Source organism: Cavia porcellus, unplaced genomic scaffold (assembly GCF_034190915.1).
Source record: "Cavia porcellus strain 051 isolate PalLab524CR breed Dunkin Hartley unplaced genomic scaffold, mCavPor4.1 scaffold_1, whole genome shotgun sequence".
NCBI classification, from domain to species: Eukaryota; Metazoa; Chordata; class Mammalia; order Rodentia; family Caviidae; genus Cavia; species Cavia porcellus.
In genome coordinates this window covers 93352852-93372102 of record NW_026947484.1, presented here as the reverse complement: position 1 = coordinate 93372102, position 19251 = coordinate 93352852, and the positions used below count along the sequence as shown (strand labels likewise).

Below are 19251 nucleotides of genomic sequence, written 5' to 3'. Positions count from 1 at the left end.
TTCACTGCCTTTTATTCTGAAAATATTTATGGCTATAATTTGTCATCTTTAATATTAAAACAGACTTTTGCAGATCTCCATCAGTTGATTTATCAGCTGATGATATTTAAACTAGAGACAGTAACATGGAAGGAGACAAGTTGAACCAAAGAAAGGGAATAAATGAGGGAGCACATAGCATTCAAGATGTTGGGCTTTGCTTTGGACTGATTTAGAAATAATGTTTTTGTTTGAAAAAGGAGCTTTAAACCTGGATTCAGCAAAACTATAGCTATATTTGTCTTTCATGGCACGGGTCATGGTGAAGACTCATAAACTGACTCTATGGCACCTGTAAAAACAGAAAGATATCAAAACAATGGTGCTCTGTCCAGCCCTACTAAGGCATACTTGTGTGCATGGGCTCTGTTCCCTCCTGGGGCTCATGCCATGGTCCGGGCCTTTCGTTACACCAGCCCAGAAGGGGAGGCAATCTTGCCCAAGCTTAATTCCCTATTGCTTACCTTTAAGACACTCTGTTTTTCTCTTGAATGAAGTGCACATCATGAAGAATGAAGAAAAAGATATAATTTAGAGACTTGAGTAAATTCTCCCCATGTGTAGGTCTTAATTTTTGGTGTGTGTGTTTAGATACATGCATTCAGACATGCATCTGAGTGTGTGGGAAGTGTGAAGGAGGAAAAAGGATTTTTAAAAGTGGTCACAAAGGGAAGATACAAGAGCTAGCTGGTCTTCAGGTGAAAATACCTTAAATATCCTAGCCACCTACATGCATTTTATACTCATCAGACATGATTCCACCTAAAACTCCTATGATCAGGGGTTTTGGTGGTAAGAAAAGAAGGTGAAGATGAGAAAATGAACATTCTGAAGTGATGTGGTGTGGAAATATACACCACCTCCTCCTCTCACGGTTCCACCTTACTTAACTCTACAGGGACAGGAGAGTGCTTCATTATTAGGGGAGTTTCATACAAGAAAATATTTTGAAGCACATATAAATAAAATTCTGAACCATTATTAATGAAATGGAAAAGTTCTCAAATGTAATGCTGATGAAAAATATTAAATACAACAAAGAATGTGCATTATTACTTGTAATATTAAGAAACTTTGTATGTGTATATATAAGCTAAAGAATCATGCAAATACATAGGTCACATGTGTATATATACTCTGCCATACATGCAGCTTGAAACATACCTAGCATCTAATACCTAATACCAGTAAAAAAAAAATACCTTACACTTACGTGTATATTTTTTGCTTTTTAAATATATATATTTTCTATTTTCTAAGTTTGTAAGTAATGCTTTACATTTAAAAATCATAGCAATTAGAATATTCAAATAGAAAATTTTCAAATAGAAAAACATTCAAGATAGTAACACTGAGAACTATGATATGAATGGATAAAACAAGGCCATCATCTCAAATTCCATGTGAATTAAAAATTGAGTCATTGGGCAGAAATGATCAAAGATGCTACTTTAGAACTTTAAAAAAATCCAGTTCAAATCAGGGTCATACCACTTCACTGAGGAATTCATATATTGTGATAAATCTCTCTCTATGAGAAAAATCCCAATTATCTAACTCCAAGGGCACATAATTTATGAGTGTGTTTTTATCATGGAAATGAACCATAAAGAGAGCTTTCAGTGACTGTGATTGTCGCCTGCCTCTTCTCCCGGGCTGCAGGCCCTCCTCACAGCTTCCGGACAGCTGCATGTGTTCTCAGCTTTTCCCGATCAGGATCAGGGTGCCCACCACGCATTATCTGCCCTTTCCATAGCACCCATCTCACTGCCTGGGGGCGCTGCCACTCTCCCACCCCCCTGTGTGCTTCGGGGCATCTTTGCTTCTTCTCTGTCCTGTGTGTCCTACAGGCATTCACGCTTCCAATCACCTTGGTTCTAGCAACGTTCTGCAAATGTATTCTCCCAAAAACTTTATGCTTTTGCCATTTTCCTAACACCTCACTGTCTGTAGGAAATCGCTTGTCTCAGCCAGCTTCCTCACTACTGTCCCAGAAACTTTTAAGTTACCCCAATTTAAAAGTCTTAAGGGGCTTCCTAATGCTCAGTGAAATTTCATATTCAAACACAGCCTTCCTTAAAGTATTATTTATTTTTTTTAACATCTAGTCGGAAAGTTTCCTCGCTCTAAATACCCAAACACTGGCTCTTGTCAGTACTTTAAGCTATGTTTTAACTATGTGCAAGTCTTTCATTAGTATAACAGTGTGAGGCAGAATCCATCTTGGTTCTTTACTGTTACATGTCAGCACCGTGACCTGCACATGGCAAATAGAAAATATTCGTTGAATGATGTCACACCACTGGTGTGCAGATGCAAGGGCAGGCGATGCAACTACCACTCAGAATTAAAACAAAAGAATGATCAAAATATGATGTCACACAGAGAAATATGAAGTTAAAAGAAAGAAAAGAAACTCCCAAACTGTCACGTTGTGCAGTCTCACTTCTCACCTTTCGCTAGCTCTCCTGTCTGTGAGCAATGGCCATCTGTGTAGACAGCCATCTGGCAGTGTAGGAAAGCTGAGCGAATCTGCAGGGGTGACTGGTTGATGGGAGGCATAGGAAAGGGAAAAATAAGACAATAGTAATTCCAGCCTGTTTTGTTTAACTCTGAGTCTTCCTATTAGGCCTCTTTCAGAAGTAGCTCTGAATGCTTTATAACAATTTCTTCCCGTTCTGTCTTGTATGTCTTTTAAGATATGATGTTGGTTTGTAACTATGAAGCTCAGCTTGCTCTGAACAGGGCTGGGTCCTAGATTCTAGTTGATTTTGTCTTTGCCATGGTATCAAGCACAAAAGCTGGTACAGGGCAGGCAATAAATTCTCAAAAAGTATGAAATGAAGGGTGGTAGAAAGAACTGTAGCATAGCCAGTGGTATTCCATCTGCTATAGAAAACTCTAGGGAAGTAGAATCTAGTTTCTTCCTAAGTAATATTTTAGAATGGAGCAGGAGCTATACAATGTTGAAAAAAGACAGACGGGCTTTAGTTTTTCATGGGTAACAGAGCACCAACGATTGTAGCATCATGAGGGAAAGGAGTACCTGAGAAACTGGGAGAGAGAAGGTGGTAGGGTTTAGCCCTGCTATTTCCTCCAAATGCTTATCTGTTGAGGGCTTGGTCCCCAATGGAGCAATGTTCAGAGGTGGCGTTTCGGGGCAGTCATTGGGTCACAAGGTCTCTGATTCAGTAATGAATGATTGACTCCCTGGATGGCTTCATAATTTAATAGGCCAATGGGAGGTGATGGAAATTTAAGAGGCATGACTTGGTTAAAGGGAATGGGTTCTTTGGACATGCCCTTAGGGACTATAATGTCTCCAGCTCTTTCCTCTCTGGTTGGCTCTCTGTGTCTGTGTCTGTCTTTGTGTCTCTGTCTGTCTCTCTGTTTCCTAGCTATTGTGAAGTGAGAAACCTTCTGTTCCACAGGCTCCTGATATATGATGTTTTGTCTTATCTAAGGCTCAAAGTAATGGAGCCAGTAGGCTAATGGATTGAAATGTCTAAAATCATGAGCCAAAATAAACCTTTGCTCTTTAAATTGATCTTCTCTGTCATGGCAAAGAAAGCTGACATAGCTCAGTACTTTTCTTGCTAGTTTTGTTCCACATAACCTTGACTGTCTTGCATTTGGACTTCAGCTTTGATCTCCTAAAAATTCCAAATATAGTATGAAGTCAAGAATTCTAAGATGAAATAAGAATGGGTATCTGGAAACTCATGCCACTGGGCTGTGTCTGACTTTTCCAGTTTTGGTGGTTGATGAGCGCAGAACTCAGAACTCTGACCAGAGCTCAAACACCACTAAACTAATTATCTCAAAATCCCTCCTCCTTTTATACTTTTCAATTTTCTGATATGGAGTGAGTTATCCTAACAATTATATAGGTAAGATGGAATGCAGCAAATGAGAAAATGTTTGTAAATTTCCCAATTTTTCCAAACCATAATAACTGGTAAGCAACATTCATTTACCTGGGCTTAATGGGGACCAGACCTAAAGTAGCCTGTTTCATTGTTATGATCTAAAACCATCTTTTTAGGCAAATTCATTTTCTGCCATAAAATTAATCGTAAGACTTTTAATATCCTGGATTGAATGATGCAAAATTTTCAAACATCACTATTTCTGGGGTTAAATATTCTTGATTTCAATGAATATAATTTTGAGTTAGTTTTGAATGAGACTAATAGTTTCTTAGGCTTGTTTTCTTTTCCTGGACTGCGTGTTATGGGTATTGTGTGACTTGAGTAAATGCCAATGTTTATGTTTACATGAAAGACACTTGCTTAATCTGGATATGTGATCAATTTGAACACTTAAATCTTACACTGAAATGTTTAGCAGTTTTGTGGTGGCTGTAGGGGTCTATGCTGCATTTAAACCAGATGTCACCGGTTGCTGGGGACATCTTCAGAACAACGGTCCCTGTGGGTGTGATGGCTTAACAGCTGCAGAGGGAATTAGGCTTGTTTTCACCCACCCAGATTTGGGATAGGTCATTTAACCTGTCTGAGCTGCAGTCGTCTCATCTGTAAAACACAGATGACAATCTTTGGCCTGTTAACTTCCTAGAGATTGTAAATCTAAAATGAGATAATGGATGTGAAAACATTTTACAAACTTCAAATTGAAGTGAAATTGGGCAAGTCATTTTACCAGTTTGGGTCTCAATTTAGTAATGACAGCTAAATTTGTGGAGTTCTTGACACATTGGTAAGTTTTATATGCACTCTCTTGTTGACATGTCACGTTATTCTTTGGCATTAACATTATATTCATTTTTTTTAGAGGGTAACACTCAGGCCTAGAGACACTAGGTAAGAAAATACCTGATAAATGACATAGCTACAAAGTGATAGAGGTTAAAATGGAATAATAACATCCTACTAAGTCAGAAGCTACTCAAAAAATTACACAAATACTACACTTTTACATAGTTCAAAATATAAAATATGAAATGATTCTTGTATTGGTGGTGAACTGCTTGGTAGAAGAATTGAATGCTCCAATAAATGAGTTATTGTTAGGTTATCCCTCAGATGATGTCCAGTATATCTGAAAGCTTAGGAAAGATATAACTGTACCTTCTAAAAGGCACCAGATACCTGCTTTACTTATGTAATTATAAAGAGAAATAAATTTTTATGGTAGTTTTTCTTATAGTTTACTCATGAACTATTCCAAATAGTATATTTAAATGATATTTAACCATACAAAGTCATTACTTTTCTAAATCACTTAGCTTCTATAATAAAAGTCATCATTACATGATCTTCATGGTTAAGAAGACATGCTATTATACCTGAAGTGTTTAAAAAAGTCAATCACTTTTTAGTTCTGACATTGAGTTTTCCTTTTTGGAAATATCCCTGGCATAAATTAAATGACAATGATTCCTAATAGGTAAGTGGGAGATATTAAACACTTGTAAACTGAAACATTAGGAATTGTTAATTATCTTAATTTTTCATGATCATAATATTTTAAAAGTAAGATAAATGTGCTTTTTAGTTGTTTTAAACTCATACTGTGGCCCAAGCTGGCCTGGAACTCATGGCATTCCTCCTGCCTCAGCTTCCTTAGTGCTAAGATGATATATGTGTGCCACCCACTTGGTTGTGATTTATTTTAAAGCTGTTATATTTCTATTATTTTGTTTCCCATTGTTACGATAACAAATAAAGAACTGCTTTCTGGACTGAGGGAAAATTCGAAATTTCCATCTTTTCTTTTCACAGATGAGAAAACTGTTTTCCTGGAGAGTTTGAGTTTCTCTGAGGTCACATCAACATTATCATAGTCCTGATCTTTGTCATTAAATCAAGAGCAACTAACACTACGGGGTGCTTATCATGTGTCAGGCCCTCTGCTGAGTGCTTTAAATGCATTACATCACTTATGCCTCATGACAACTTTATGAGATAAATACTGTTATTATCCTCATTTCACAGAATGAAAAACTGGGGCTTAGTGAGAATAGGTAATTTGCCAGTGGCTACTCAACTCATGACAGAGTCAAGATCTCAAGTCAGGTTGTTTCCAACTTGGTTCCTGGCCAAGGATAATTTATGCAATTTACTCCAATAAATGGAGCTGGACAACAAACAAAAATTCTACTGGAATCACCAAGAATTGCCACTTGGGGCATCCAAGTTTGGAAGTTTGCTTAACTATTGCTCTGACTTTCTTCAGGGAAGGGGAAACCTGGATGCAGTTTCAGGTAGGAACAGATTTGTGTACTAATGATTGCAGCTATGATAGTGTGATGAGTGAGAACTTTTTTCACTTGTCCACCCTTTGCCAATTCAAGCCCATTCATTACTGTTTTGGAGCAAAAACTGACGGTCTGTGCCAAACAGATCTGAAAAGGTGCTTCTCTTATCTTCTCACAAATAGTGTCTTGCACAATTTTCCTTCAACATCCTTAAAAGCCTGACCCATCTCACAGACTAAGATGTATAAGGCCAAATGGTGCATGTTTTACATCTGAATCTGCTATAAAAGTTTAAGGTGCCTATTAGTGGAATTAAAATGATGCTTTTTCAGTTGCTTCTGAGCCTAAGTATACACATGATGCCCTTTTCACCTAAGAGAAGAAAGTGGCACAAACTATTTCATACATTTCAGAAAAACTACCCATGGTATAAGATAGAAGTTATGATTAAAGAATGGTAGGCACAGTAGAGAATTCTATATTTTAGTAGATCCCAAATGCTTAGTGACATGGGAAAGAATTTATAATACAGCATTAAAAGTATACTTATGCAGCAGATCTCTAATATATAGGAGTGGTATGTCTCTGAGCCCCTGGGAATGGCCGAGGCATACCATCACCAGAACATGGAACACACTGCTCACAGAGTATGGTGGGCATAGGGATGTCACGGCTCTCAGTTGCCAATGAAAAACATTATTTCAGCTAAGTCATTAAATCTTTGTATTTCATTTTCTCTTTGATTCCCTTACAAGTCTCAAGTTCTGGTTTCCTTTTTAAGACCACTTTTGGCTAGGAAACTAAGTGTTTTGTCAGTTCATAAAAATGATTGCATTAATGACACAAACAAAGTAACACAGTGCTCTTGGGATGTAACTGCAGAGGTGCCAGCTTGGTTCAATTTCTGGTCTAACAGGGTAACTGAGTTAAATCTCTGCCTCAGTAAGAAAGGCAAGTCCACTGCATGTCCTGGACGTTCTGGGACTTGTAGCAGAGTAGAAATAAAGAATGCCAGCTAAATCACTGAATTCTAAATCACTGAATCATCTCCTTAGACAGTATAACTTCCTCTATATTATAATCTATAGACAAGAATAAAGAAGCATGGTAAACACATTAGCAATACCTATCTGTGGGAATTAGGGATTATTAGTGAGTTTTATTGTTTTCATTATAGTCTTTTACCAACAATTCTGTTAGTATTTAGAATCAGAAAAAAATTCATAAAAGTATAAAATTATTTTGAAACATGTCAATAATCTCTTTAGTCTCAAGAACCACTGAGTGAACTAATGTATAATCATGGCAGCCATTGGCCATACTTTCTGAGTGTGAGAAAGAGAAAAAAACAAGAATTAAAAATGAAGTGGAAAAGCAAAGAAAGAAAAAGAAGAGGAGGCAATGAAAACCAAACTGAACTGATGGTAAGGAGCAAGACATTCTCATCATCTGTGGCTACCTCAGATCTGTATTGATTTAAAACAATTCCCAGAACTGAGTTGTACCTGTATTCAGGGAGTCTGTGCACTTCCTAAAATTGAAATAAAGGCTGATGATGATAACGGCTGAGTTGGAAGTTGGAAGCGGTGATGGACACAAGAACAAGCAGCTGGTTACATACTAGAAACATTTTGGCTATTGAAAGGCTTTACATTATAAATAATACCACAGTACACAAACCTGATGTGTATATTTACTAATAAAATTTTAAACAATTGGTTCAAATATAGCCCTTACAGTGATTTTTAAGGCAAAATAATGAAGACAGTCAGGCATTTTGAAAAACACAAAAGGTGGACATCAGGGGTTTGGCTACCAGTGCTCATATCCAGTTTATTTTTGGTTTTAAATGTGTAGTAATTGGAAAATTCCTATTAACACAAGAAACAGTTGCACATGATAACAGTTTCAACAGTTGCCCTTGCAATTTTAGTGTCCTCAATTTTTCAATTAAGCAGAAATAGTGGAAAAATTTGTGGGACAAAAAAGTATTTACTTTGCTGGTACATAGTTTTACAATTGCTGAAACATTTTTTTCACAATTCAACTCAGCTTGAATCAGTTAAAATTGTCTAATATGTTTAAATGCACATTTGTTGAATTATTGTTCAAAAAGATTTTAAAACATGTAAATCTAAACTGAAGGAAACAACAGATGCTTTTGGCACAGTTTGAAGTCGATAATTTAATGCAACCAATAACCCTGCCCCCTCATTTTATGGGTAAGAAAACTGAGGTCAAGCATTAAAACTAAATTTGCAGCCTTAGTTTTTAGCAACATTTTTGCTGTTTTGACACTTTTCTGTCTTGAAAGGAAAAAAATCGGGATATCTGAATGGGATTTTGCTTCTCAGAACCTTAACAGGTCCAAAAGGCCAATGTGGACAGGTGAAAAATGAGTAACTATCTCAGTGATTAGATATAATAATATTTTTGAAGTTCAAAAGTATATGCCTTTGCACTAAGAAAGCCTATGTTTTTTCTTTTTGTTAGTTTCCAAATCTGGATAGCAAATTAGACAATTATACCTGCAGACAGAGAAGAGTTCCTTAAGGATCTGATTCTGCAATATCTGATGGAACATAAGCTCTATTTTATAGTCTCTTCTACTTTTCTCAGGCTAACCTTCCTCATTTTGTTTTGGAAATGCAGAAACGTTGCTCTGATTTCTAAGCACACGAAACAGCTCAATGCATTTGATAGCAATTCCTGAAATATCAGCTCCAGAGTGGCATATCCACAACAGGCTTTCATTTTAAGCTCACTTACTGATCAGTCTTAATTATTACAGCTTTGTCTAATTACTTCTCCAATAAAACAGCAGCTTCCTGACATTTGCCTCCCACTTATTTTATTTTTCCTTTTTCACCTTTCTTTCTTCTTCCTTTTTAAATAGTCACCTGTCCCAACATTTATACATGTGCTGCATTAGTTGTTTTAACATAACACATGGCACAGAAAAAGCATAAATGACACAGGAAGTCTTCTTTCAATAGAATCTTTTCTTTTGGAAAATAAGAAATGGGTCAAAAGTGTTACTTCCCACAGAGAAGGGTGGGTAAAATGCAGAGGCCAAAAAGAATTTTTCTGATTATGAATATTTTCTTCAGTTGTTAACAAAATGCTTTTATTTCACAACTGTCTTCCATAGCTGCTTTTTTTTTTTTTTTTCACTGAAGTTTTATTCCTAGTAGAAAAAGCTTATTGCAGTTGTGTGGGACAGATCCTTCCACATTCAATTTTCCTGGAAATGTGTGTGTAAAACTTTCAAAGTCTATGGGTGAGTTGAATGTCTGAATTGAGATAAATACATTCCTTACATCCTGATCTTTCCATTATAGGCATGTATAAAACTGTAAAACAAGAATTATTTTAAAATAGCGTTAAACTTACATAGTTAAAATAGTTCAAATGCTTACTTTTTCCAAGACAAAGAAATTCAAGAAAAGTATTAAAATTTAGTTTCTATAGCATATCTGACGTTTAATATATAACATTATGTTATAATATAAAGCTAACTTATACACTTACATTTTACAGTTACGCAACATGTTCTATTCCTTTAATGAGTGCGTTTTTATGAGGCAGTATTTTGGTTGCTCTATGTTAGTTAATAATAGCAATTTCCTGTCATATGACAGGAAATTTAAGTTTAGAATTCATGAATATGGGCCAGGGATTTAGCTCAGTGGCACAGATGCCCGCTTGGCAAGTATGAGATTGTAAGTTCTATCCCAATACAAAAAAAAAAAAAAAAAGAATTCATGAATATAAGGTAGAAAGAGTGGAGGGACATGAACTTTAAAAGTTAAAGGCAGAAAATAAAATCATAAATTGCATTGTTCACAACAAAAAGATAGAATGCTTTACATCTACATTGCCCATATTGTATTTTAATTATTCAGAGCTTCCTATCTATATATAATTAACAAACTGTTTTTAATAAATAGCATCGAAGTGTTTCTCGTAAATGCAAGAAGCTTGGAAAAGGATCTTTTTATCTTTCAGTTTCCATAATTACTTTTGTAGGGAAGAATTTTCTTATATTCTCGCTGACACATTTAGGCTGAGTAAGCTGTTACTAAAGAGAATCAGTAGGAAGAGTTTTAAGTGTTAAAGTAAATACCTCATCCATGGAAAATGATTGACCTGTACTTCTATGATTACTCATTACCTAAGATTTTCATTGTCAAGTTTATTCTTGAGCCAGCAAATAATCTGAAAGTCAATTATGGTTTTCCTCAAGCAAACAATGATGAATGAAAATGTTAAGTATCTAAATTTTTAAAGCTTCTAATTAAAACGATTTTTTAAAAAAAACCTGACCTTGGAAATAAGCTCTGCAAAGACTGAGTTTGCTCAAAAGTCATAGAACAGTTTTAAAGCAGAGTCTGATCCTACTTAAATCAGTTTAGAACAGAGACAGAATTGATCAGTTGTGACCTTCTGCTTTGATCATGTTCCTGATTAGGGACAGAGAAAAAAATGGAAAGAATTCTGAGAACACAAAGCTATCAAACTGGTTAAGACTATCAAGCAGGCTTTATCCTATAGACTCGTGCTTAGCAGACAAACTAGGAATCAGAATGAAAAAAAATCAGAAGAGAACTTGACTCTGAAGAATACTTTGCCTAATACTCTACAAAAACAGTCCATAGACTCTGAGTAGCATCACCAGCAGCAAGATGAAGAGACACAGGTGCTAGTGACATACAATCAGGAATGAGCACTGATAGCAACACATGCCATTTTATTTTTAATTTTAAAACTCATTTAAATTTAAGAAGCTTTCTTGGAACCTTATTCATGTTTATTCATGTTAAGGAACCAGTAAATTGGACTGACCTGGCAGGACAAGGATCCAAGTTGCACTCCTGGAGCTTGGGTTTGGGCTTGATGTTCTCTGGGTAATAGTGACAGTACTGATCAGCAACCACTCTGTTGCTCCGGAGATCATAACACTCAGCAGATGTTAGCTGGTAACCTATGAATATCAAACCAACCAGAGAAATTTAAAAGCACATGCCTCTGTGATATACTTCTTGATGTTTTTGTCCATTGCATATTAATGGAAACTATCCCCCAGTGCCTCTATAATTTTCAGTAAAAGAGGTACATAATTGGAAGTCTTGTTAATTTCTGAAGGCTTTAGACACTATTTTTTAAGTAATCCACTCATTTTAATATTTACATTATATTATAGGGTTTGAGATACAGAAGAGCATAGTCAGATATCAGACCATCTGGTAAGAACTACTATTTTAATTTATTTGTATAGTATAGAAATATAACACAGAATTCTGTGGGCAGAAAAAGACTAAGTATTTATTTAACTGTCTTATGCAAGGATGCTAAATTGCCTTCTTAGCACCTATGGCATGAGGAAGAGTAAGTTACCTAACTAACTAACTAACTAACTAATTCACCCAACATTTTCCTCCTTGGCAATGGGGCTAATGGAGTATAGCACAGGATCAGGTTCTGCTAGCTGCCAGAGAATATAACTTGTGCCTAAATTCAAACTAAATTTTTTGAGCTGAATAAATGGACAAGTGAGATCCTGACAGTAACCACCATGCATCCTGTTTCCTTGCAAAAATAAGAAACAGCAGCAAAACAACACAACAAAGAAATCTTCTCTACTATTTAATTTCTGCTTTCTCCAAAATCCTTTACCATCTCTCATGAAAGTAAGTCTTTATCCTATGTTTCTTAGCCTCTACCTACAAAAGATAAGCCTCTTTTCAAGGAAAAGTTGTTGAGTAATAATTGGTTTAATCACAATATGTTTATCTTTCCTTTTAGGTTTTTATAGCCCAGTGAATTTCTGGTAGGGTGGTGATCTGATCAAGAAATAGATTCTTGGGGTAAAAACTAAATGTACATAGAGAATTAAAAAATTATAATATTCTAATTCTTACCAATCACATAAATGTATTTTTTCTGGCAGGTGGCTGAATACTGTTATTGCTAAATATGTATTAGGAAACAATATTTAAACTGTTAAGGGACTTGCAAAAAAATTTTAGGAAATCAAAAGGAGGCTTTTAAGGCAGATTTTCTGGCTTGAGGCCGTGTTCTCAGACCACCCACAAAAATTAATTATTCATTAAAGACCTCTTAAAATTTTACTGAAAAGATGAAAAGCATGGAACATAAGGAAAGCAATGGGTAAGAACACGTATTCCATCTAATTTTTTGTTTCATAAGAAAACCAAATTGCAAAATGGTATTTAGAAAAAATATACTTTTATTTATCAAATCTATTGTACTCGAAAGCAGCTAGTTTTATGACACGTTAAACGTATTATAATTTTTCACATAATTTCTACTGTAGGACAGAATTGTCATGGAGGCATAACAATAAAGTATAAATCTGAGATTATGATTTTTAAAAATTATAATTTGTCAACCTAACCGCATTCTTTTAAAGCTATTATGGAAAATATGAACTGAAAAGTTAGAATCAAAGTGAAATAAATGACCAAAGTGATTAGAGAACCATATTTTTGAGAGTTTTTCATAGTGTTTTTTCTTGTGCAATTTTTCACACTGAGCAAAGTGACCAAACAGGTGCATGTGGACTAAGCGACATGAAAGAGAATTTGGGGGTAACTGCTTCAGTGACTTTTAAACTGGCCTATCAAGTAAGAGGAATATTGGCTTCCATCACCTTTACATCTTCACTGAGAATGGTTTTTCTTTTATCTGGTCTTCCTTTGAATAAAATTTGTCATACCTGAAGACACTTGAAAACCGCTCCTAGTACTATTTGCATCATTTAGAGATAAGGAAAATGAGGCCCCAAGTGATACATATGAATTTAACACTAATTATCTTATTATAGAGTAAATGATTGACAAGAGTAATGAAATTATACTCCCAGAGCAGCTCTACATGAAACTTGTACAGTACACATTACAATTGAGTTATGTCTCACAAAGCATGGTTTTTGTTTAAAAAGCAAAAAATTAAGAAGAATGATATTTTTTGAAACTCTTTTCTGGGCTAGTAGTGAATAGATGATCAAAATAATGTAATCTCATGAAACATCAAAGTAATAGCAGTTTGGTTTTCAACAGCAATTTTCTAGTCAGTACAGAGAACAGCTAGAAATGTTGATCTATTGAAAGTGCTTAAAATGTTGAGTTAATGGTGATTTAACAACAGAGTAAAAGTATTTCATGGCATTTTGACTCACTGCTTTACTGTTTTACAGTAATTAATGGGTAACCATTGGCCTGTGTTTTGAGGTAGTATCATTTACATCCAGTCAAAATTAATTTAGTTATACCTATATGGATGGACAATTTAAAGTTGGTCAATTAATAGCTTCAAGAAGCTAGAGCTAGAATTTATTTGATGTGCTAATTTCTAAGTAGTAAACCTATAATTTTATAATCATAAAAACTTTTAAAATTTACAAAAGTTGGCAAACACTCTAAAATACTCAAACACTACTTGTTATCTTCTAGAAGGAATTTGGTCATGTATTGTAGTAACCACAAAAGTTCTGAAATTTATTTATCTATTAACCTCACTGCTATTTATTCCAAGGAAATCATGTGAAAGGAGAAAAATACTTAGCTATTAAATTATTCATTACATTATAATAGTAAAGGGGTTGAAATGACCTAAATGATCTGTTATTAGGAAATGCAAGATAAATTATTATAAAACAATACACAGCAATTATTATAAATAAGTATATATTCACTACAATTATGAAGAATAAAAAAATTGAGGAAAAAACCAAAACCCTGATCAAAAACTTTTCTGGTTACACAGAGTGTTGGCCTAGAGGTAGTAAGGTGGAGACAGAAATTCATTTTGTGACTTTCTCAGAGAGATTTTAGCAACTATAGAAAACAACTGTCATGCTTTTAAATGTACAGATGATGAAGTGGAGCCCAAAATTATTTGATTGTGAGTCTATAACATACTGATTTTTTTCTAGTAATAAAATATTTTTTCCAATTAAAAATGAGGTGTGATTGAAATATATGGCAAATGTTTAAAGTTAAAAAATTACAGTAAAATACACACTGGCATCAATCCTCTCAAAATATTCCTCCTTGCTTCTAGCTCTCTTATCCTATCAACTCTGCCACTTTCTGAAGCAGTTCTAGAGGATCTTTTTTGATAGGGTCTTTATGAAGTGTGATCAAAAATTCAGTGAATGTTGCTGCCATGTGGAAAGGTAGGCTTGTAAAACATTATGGTATTTACTTACATATTTTATTTACCAAGCCTGGCACCATACCACTTCTGACTTTTCCCCAAAGTCACAATGACCATGAGGTGAATGTTTGAAACAGATTCAGGACTCTGAGGCAGCCACACAGTAAAACTAAAGTAAAAGAGCATTTCTACAATTGCTTCCGAAAGCGGCAAGAATGGGGCATAGGTATGCTTGAAGCAAGCAGAAATATTTTGAAAGGGATTAATGGCAGTGCTCTTTTACTGTAATAATTTTTTAAAAAATTAAACATTCAATGTATCTGTTCATCACACTATGTAAGCCTGACAAGCACTCTTCACGTGATTCAAGAATAAATGGCTTCACTTCAACCAGACGAATAGTTTTACTGAAATGAATGGAAGTGCTTCAGGACAACGCTGTGCCAATATAAAATCAAGAAAAGTGGCAAAGAATATTCCCTCTAATGGGGACTCTAGAGCAGAAAATGTTTACGAGGAATCTCAAGTGTCTTCCCTGAGGCCTTCAGGATTTGGTTCCATTTTGAAGAGGGAATTGCATCCTCTACAGCACTCCATTTCTATCATGCTGATGTTATTCCGCTCTTAGATCGCCAAGTCTTTCCTTGCAGCAGTCAATAGTGTCTAAGCTAAAGGACATCATTACCTCCTCCACAGGTTGCTGAGCAAGGAAAGAAATCTGTCTCCCTCCAGCGGTGGATGATGGGCTGATAGAAGATGAACTGGACTGTGCTGTCTGCAGGCCCCGAATTCCGGATCTGTAGGTGACAACAGGAAAGCTGAAGAACTAGTGTGAAAGCATAGCGTTTTCTGGGCCCCTGGCAAATTTGAAAGGATTCACGATGTTCCTGAATGTCTTAGGTTGTGAAAGGGACTGCAGCAGGACAGAAGTGGTGATGGTGGCATCACTGATCAATCCTGAAACAAGTGGATTATCTTTGCCATGTTGTCACCAACCTTTCTCAAATCCGTTGCCACAGGACAAAGGATTGTGATGTTTCAGCTTGGGATTCCACCACTATCTCACCCCAAGTTAACATTTCCATTCCCTCCTTTATTTTCCACCTCTTTGGTATAGCAGATAAAATTATGGCAAATAATTAAATGCAGTTTCACACATAGACAATACGTTCTAAGAAAATTGTAAATATCACATACTGCCTAAAGTGCAAGTTTGTAGTTAAGAAAGAAATGAGTTGAAAAATTAAATAGATTTCCCATTCAGACACATACATGGAGCTTCTTGATAATTTTGTGATTCACATATTTTAATGTGAAAAATTGGTTAGTAGGAAGTTTGTTGAAATGCAATATTCCTGGGTGTATGCCCAGATGTCCAGAGAATTCAAATATAGATAGTTCAAGGACCAAACTTCCAAAAACACCAGATGATAAAAGCAATTAACTTCAAACAGAACTGGTGCTTAAGGAAATTACAATTTCTTTTTTTTAAAAGGACATTGTGAAACAATGATTCTTTAGTAGTTCTTAAAAGAATGAAGTTGAGAAAACATACTCAAACTGAAAGTACCAAACATGAACAATTCATTTTCAGGAAAATGACAAGTCTCAACATTCAGACTGTTATGCAAGGCTTGGAACATTTTTTATGTTAAAGGAAGTTCCAAGAACTACTGTGAATACCCCTTTTTACACCAGCTACACTATAATAATTAGAGAGGAATCAGAGTTTAGCTGATCACATGGCTGAAGTCTTTTTTTTTTTTCAAGTATTTTTGAGACTTTCCAATGTCCCATTTGCTAGGGCAAATAAGTAGATCTGACCTTTAAGTTAGTTTAAAGACTTCTGTTTCTCTGTTACTGATCTCAACAAGTGAATCACACACCTAGAATGCAGGGAAATAGGAACCCTAAAGAAACATAGCAAGAAAACTTGATAAATGCCAAGTTCTAGAGTAGATTTTGGACTTTAGATAGAAATATGGGAACACTCCTCAGAAGGCTAGGAAATCTGGAGAGGAGAAGGAGAAGGACAGGGAGAGGAAGAAAAAGGAAAAGAAAAAAGAGAAGGAAAAAGGAGAGAAGAGTAGAGGAGAAGAAAAGAGAGGAGAGGACAGGAGAGGAGAGGAGAAGAGGAGATCCTACAGATTATCTCTTTTCTAATTAGAATATACAGTTTTACAACTCTCTCCTTTAAAACAAAACAGTTGAAGCAATATATTTCTTTTAGAAAAGAGAAGCATTACCTACAAATTAATATTTTTCAGTCCTATGTGTCAGATGCAAGGGGAACTAACTGATGACTTGGGGATATGTTATTAAGCACATTCTTAGGAAAGTTTCTTTCTTTCTTTCTTTCTTTTTTGCTCACAATAGCTTCTTACTCTCTCACAATGTGTGGTTATCACATTGAATCCAACGTCTCCCCCACAGTCAAAAGATTAGACAATTCTTTTAGACCCAGAGACTGTTTTTGCATGGCTTCTCTTTGAAAGTACTAGAAAATGGGACTGAGAATGGGAAAATATTAGCTACCTACGGCCCACGTAAGGAGCATGAAGAATCAGGACACTTGGTGAAATCCTGTTCTGGAATTTCTGGGTACTGTTGGAGCCTGTCTTTTGGCCTGGTTAAAAGGCAAAAAGGTACCTGGGTATGACAGAATAGGCCTATAATCCCAGACACTCATGGGACTAAGGCAGGAGGATCCCAATTTCAAGGCCAGCCTGGGCCATGTAAGAAGACCTTTTCAAAAAATTAAGGCTGGGGGAAAAAAAAAACACTGGGGGTAAAGCTCAGTGGCAGTGATCCTGGACTTTATCCTCAGTACGGGGGAAAAAGGCAAAAAACAAAGCAAGTCTTTCTTTCAGCTCCTTAGCTGCTGTCAATAAGAGCACCAGCAATGAACAGCCAAGAGGAGTTTGAGGGTGAAGAGGGAGGGTCGGCAAGCGCCATGAGAGGAGGGGGACGCAAGCGGATTGGAGAGGATGTTGTTCTGAGCTCCATGGAAGTGATATATAATGGCCATAAATTCTGAGGCTGTGTGTTCATATTTGAAAATAGTCTGGAAAGGAAAAGAAAAGATTTATCTATTTCAAATAGATAAAACCAACACTAACACCTCCAAATCTCTGGCACATAACCTCGGTTGATTTTGTTCACATTGATAACATTCTTCTTTTCCCTTCTTTATGATCACATTTCTTTAATAATAGTAGCAACCATCAGCACTTACCACATTTCCAAGTATACAGTTTATTTTATTTACATTCAGTCTTACCAGTACACTATTGCCTTTCACGTTTAAGTGACAATGGGAGGAATGGGACTGAGAGGCTTCCCAAGGCTTGCTCAAGTTCACAGCTAAGGAACAGCAGAGTGGGATTTGAATTCAGGTCTGAGTATCCCTAAAGTTGCTACACGCATGGTATCAAGCAGTCTCCACAGTGGTAATGTGATAATATTTGTATATATCTTTAATTGTATCATTTTATCTACCATCTCAGTTTTTCATTTTAAAATAGAAACAAATGCTTAAAATACAAAAGATGAGGCTAAGTTGATGTCTAATTCTGATTGCTGCTCAAGGAGTCAGCTTCCTGTGGTCCTCTCCTCCAATTTTCTTCATTCCAACCTGGGTGGCCAGTTGTGATCATTAGGTCTGTAGCTTCATCAACTCTGATCCTCAAGCATCCCATACTAGTTCTCAAGAGCATGCTGGAATGCAGCTCGTCACCTCAGAATGTTGGTGTAGGGAGCTAAAAGAACAAGTAATTTTGACCTCCTCATGCTAATAAGAATTAAGAATGCTCTAAACCAAGCTCTTATTTTTTAATTACAATACTCCACTGTTTCTAATGTAATGTAAATGTAGATGAGAAGACTGAAAGTAGCTCCTCTCTGTAGCAACTGACAGCACTGTCATGGTAAAGCTGAAGGGCAGTACAGATGTGTGTGTGCATGTGGCACGCATGTGTATGTGGGTGTGCATGTGTGTGTATGTGTGTGTGTGTGTGTAGGGGAGTGTTATGGATGAGCCGTGAATCCATGTAAATTCGAAAGAACCAAGGAGAAATTATAAACATGAAGACATCATTAAGTATACACTGGCTCTCCCACATAAAGCACCGTGAATCCTGCACTGCTGAGAAAAGTGCACTTTTGTGATTGTCCAATGACTTCCAACTGAGTTTCTTTCTCTTGTTGATATTTTAGAAACTTCTACCCTAGAGAGACAGGCCAAAGTTCTGGCAGGTAGGGGTTCCTTAATCTGCCTGGTTGTTGTTCTTTCATTGCTCTGATAAGAACAGGTGACATGAGTGACCCAACACTTTACATCTCTGATCTGGGTCTAACAGTAGTGACTTGGTGACAGTGTTCCCAGGGGAATATGATGTTATGATGTGGGAGGACTAAGTAATAGTACACATAAATCAGAGGCACTATCACAGAGAAGTCTCTCTGGGAACAACAGATGGAATGTTTTTAAGAAACAAAGGGAGAGAATAAAATGGAAAACAGGTAAATCTGCTCATTATATACCCTCTCAGGGTATATAGTCATATTGGGGTGTTTCAGCAGTTGACAGTGACACTATATACTCAAGAACTGTTATAAACATATTTTTTAAATCTTTTGTTAGTATATCAAATGACTAAGTGAATTTTATACTGATCATGAGCTTGTCAAAATCAAACTATTATTTGTGACATATTCTTAGAATCATTGTTATGTGTTAATATACAGTTGGAAGTTTTCTTAAAGGCATTCCTTTTTGCATCCAATAAATGATAAGTTTGGTGAAAAGAATC

General features: G+C 35.9%; 1 protein-coding gene across 4 annotated transcripts in view; it reads right to left on the bottom strand.

Annotated features, from left to right (window-relative positions):
• Adamtsl1 (ADAMTS like 1) overlaps nucleotides 1–19251 on the bottom strand; it is a 927295-nt gene that overhangs the window by 221335 nt on the left and 686709 nt on the right. For all 4 annotated transcript variants that reach the window (XM_063251663.1, XM_063251668.1, XM_013155112.3 and 1 more), the window contains 2 exons: nucleotides 15126–15237; nucleotides 11105–11243 (listed from right to left, as the gene is read on the bottom strand). In XM_063251663.1, coding sequence (XP_063107733.1) covers nucleotides 11105–11243; nucleotides 15126–15237 — 251 coding nt within the window. The remainder of the gene's footprint in view (nucleotides 1–11104; nucleotides 11244–15125; nucleotides 15238–19251) is intronic.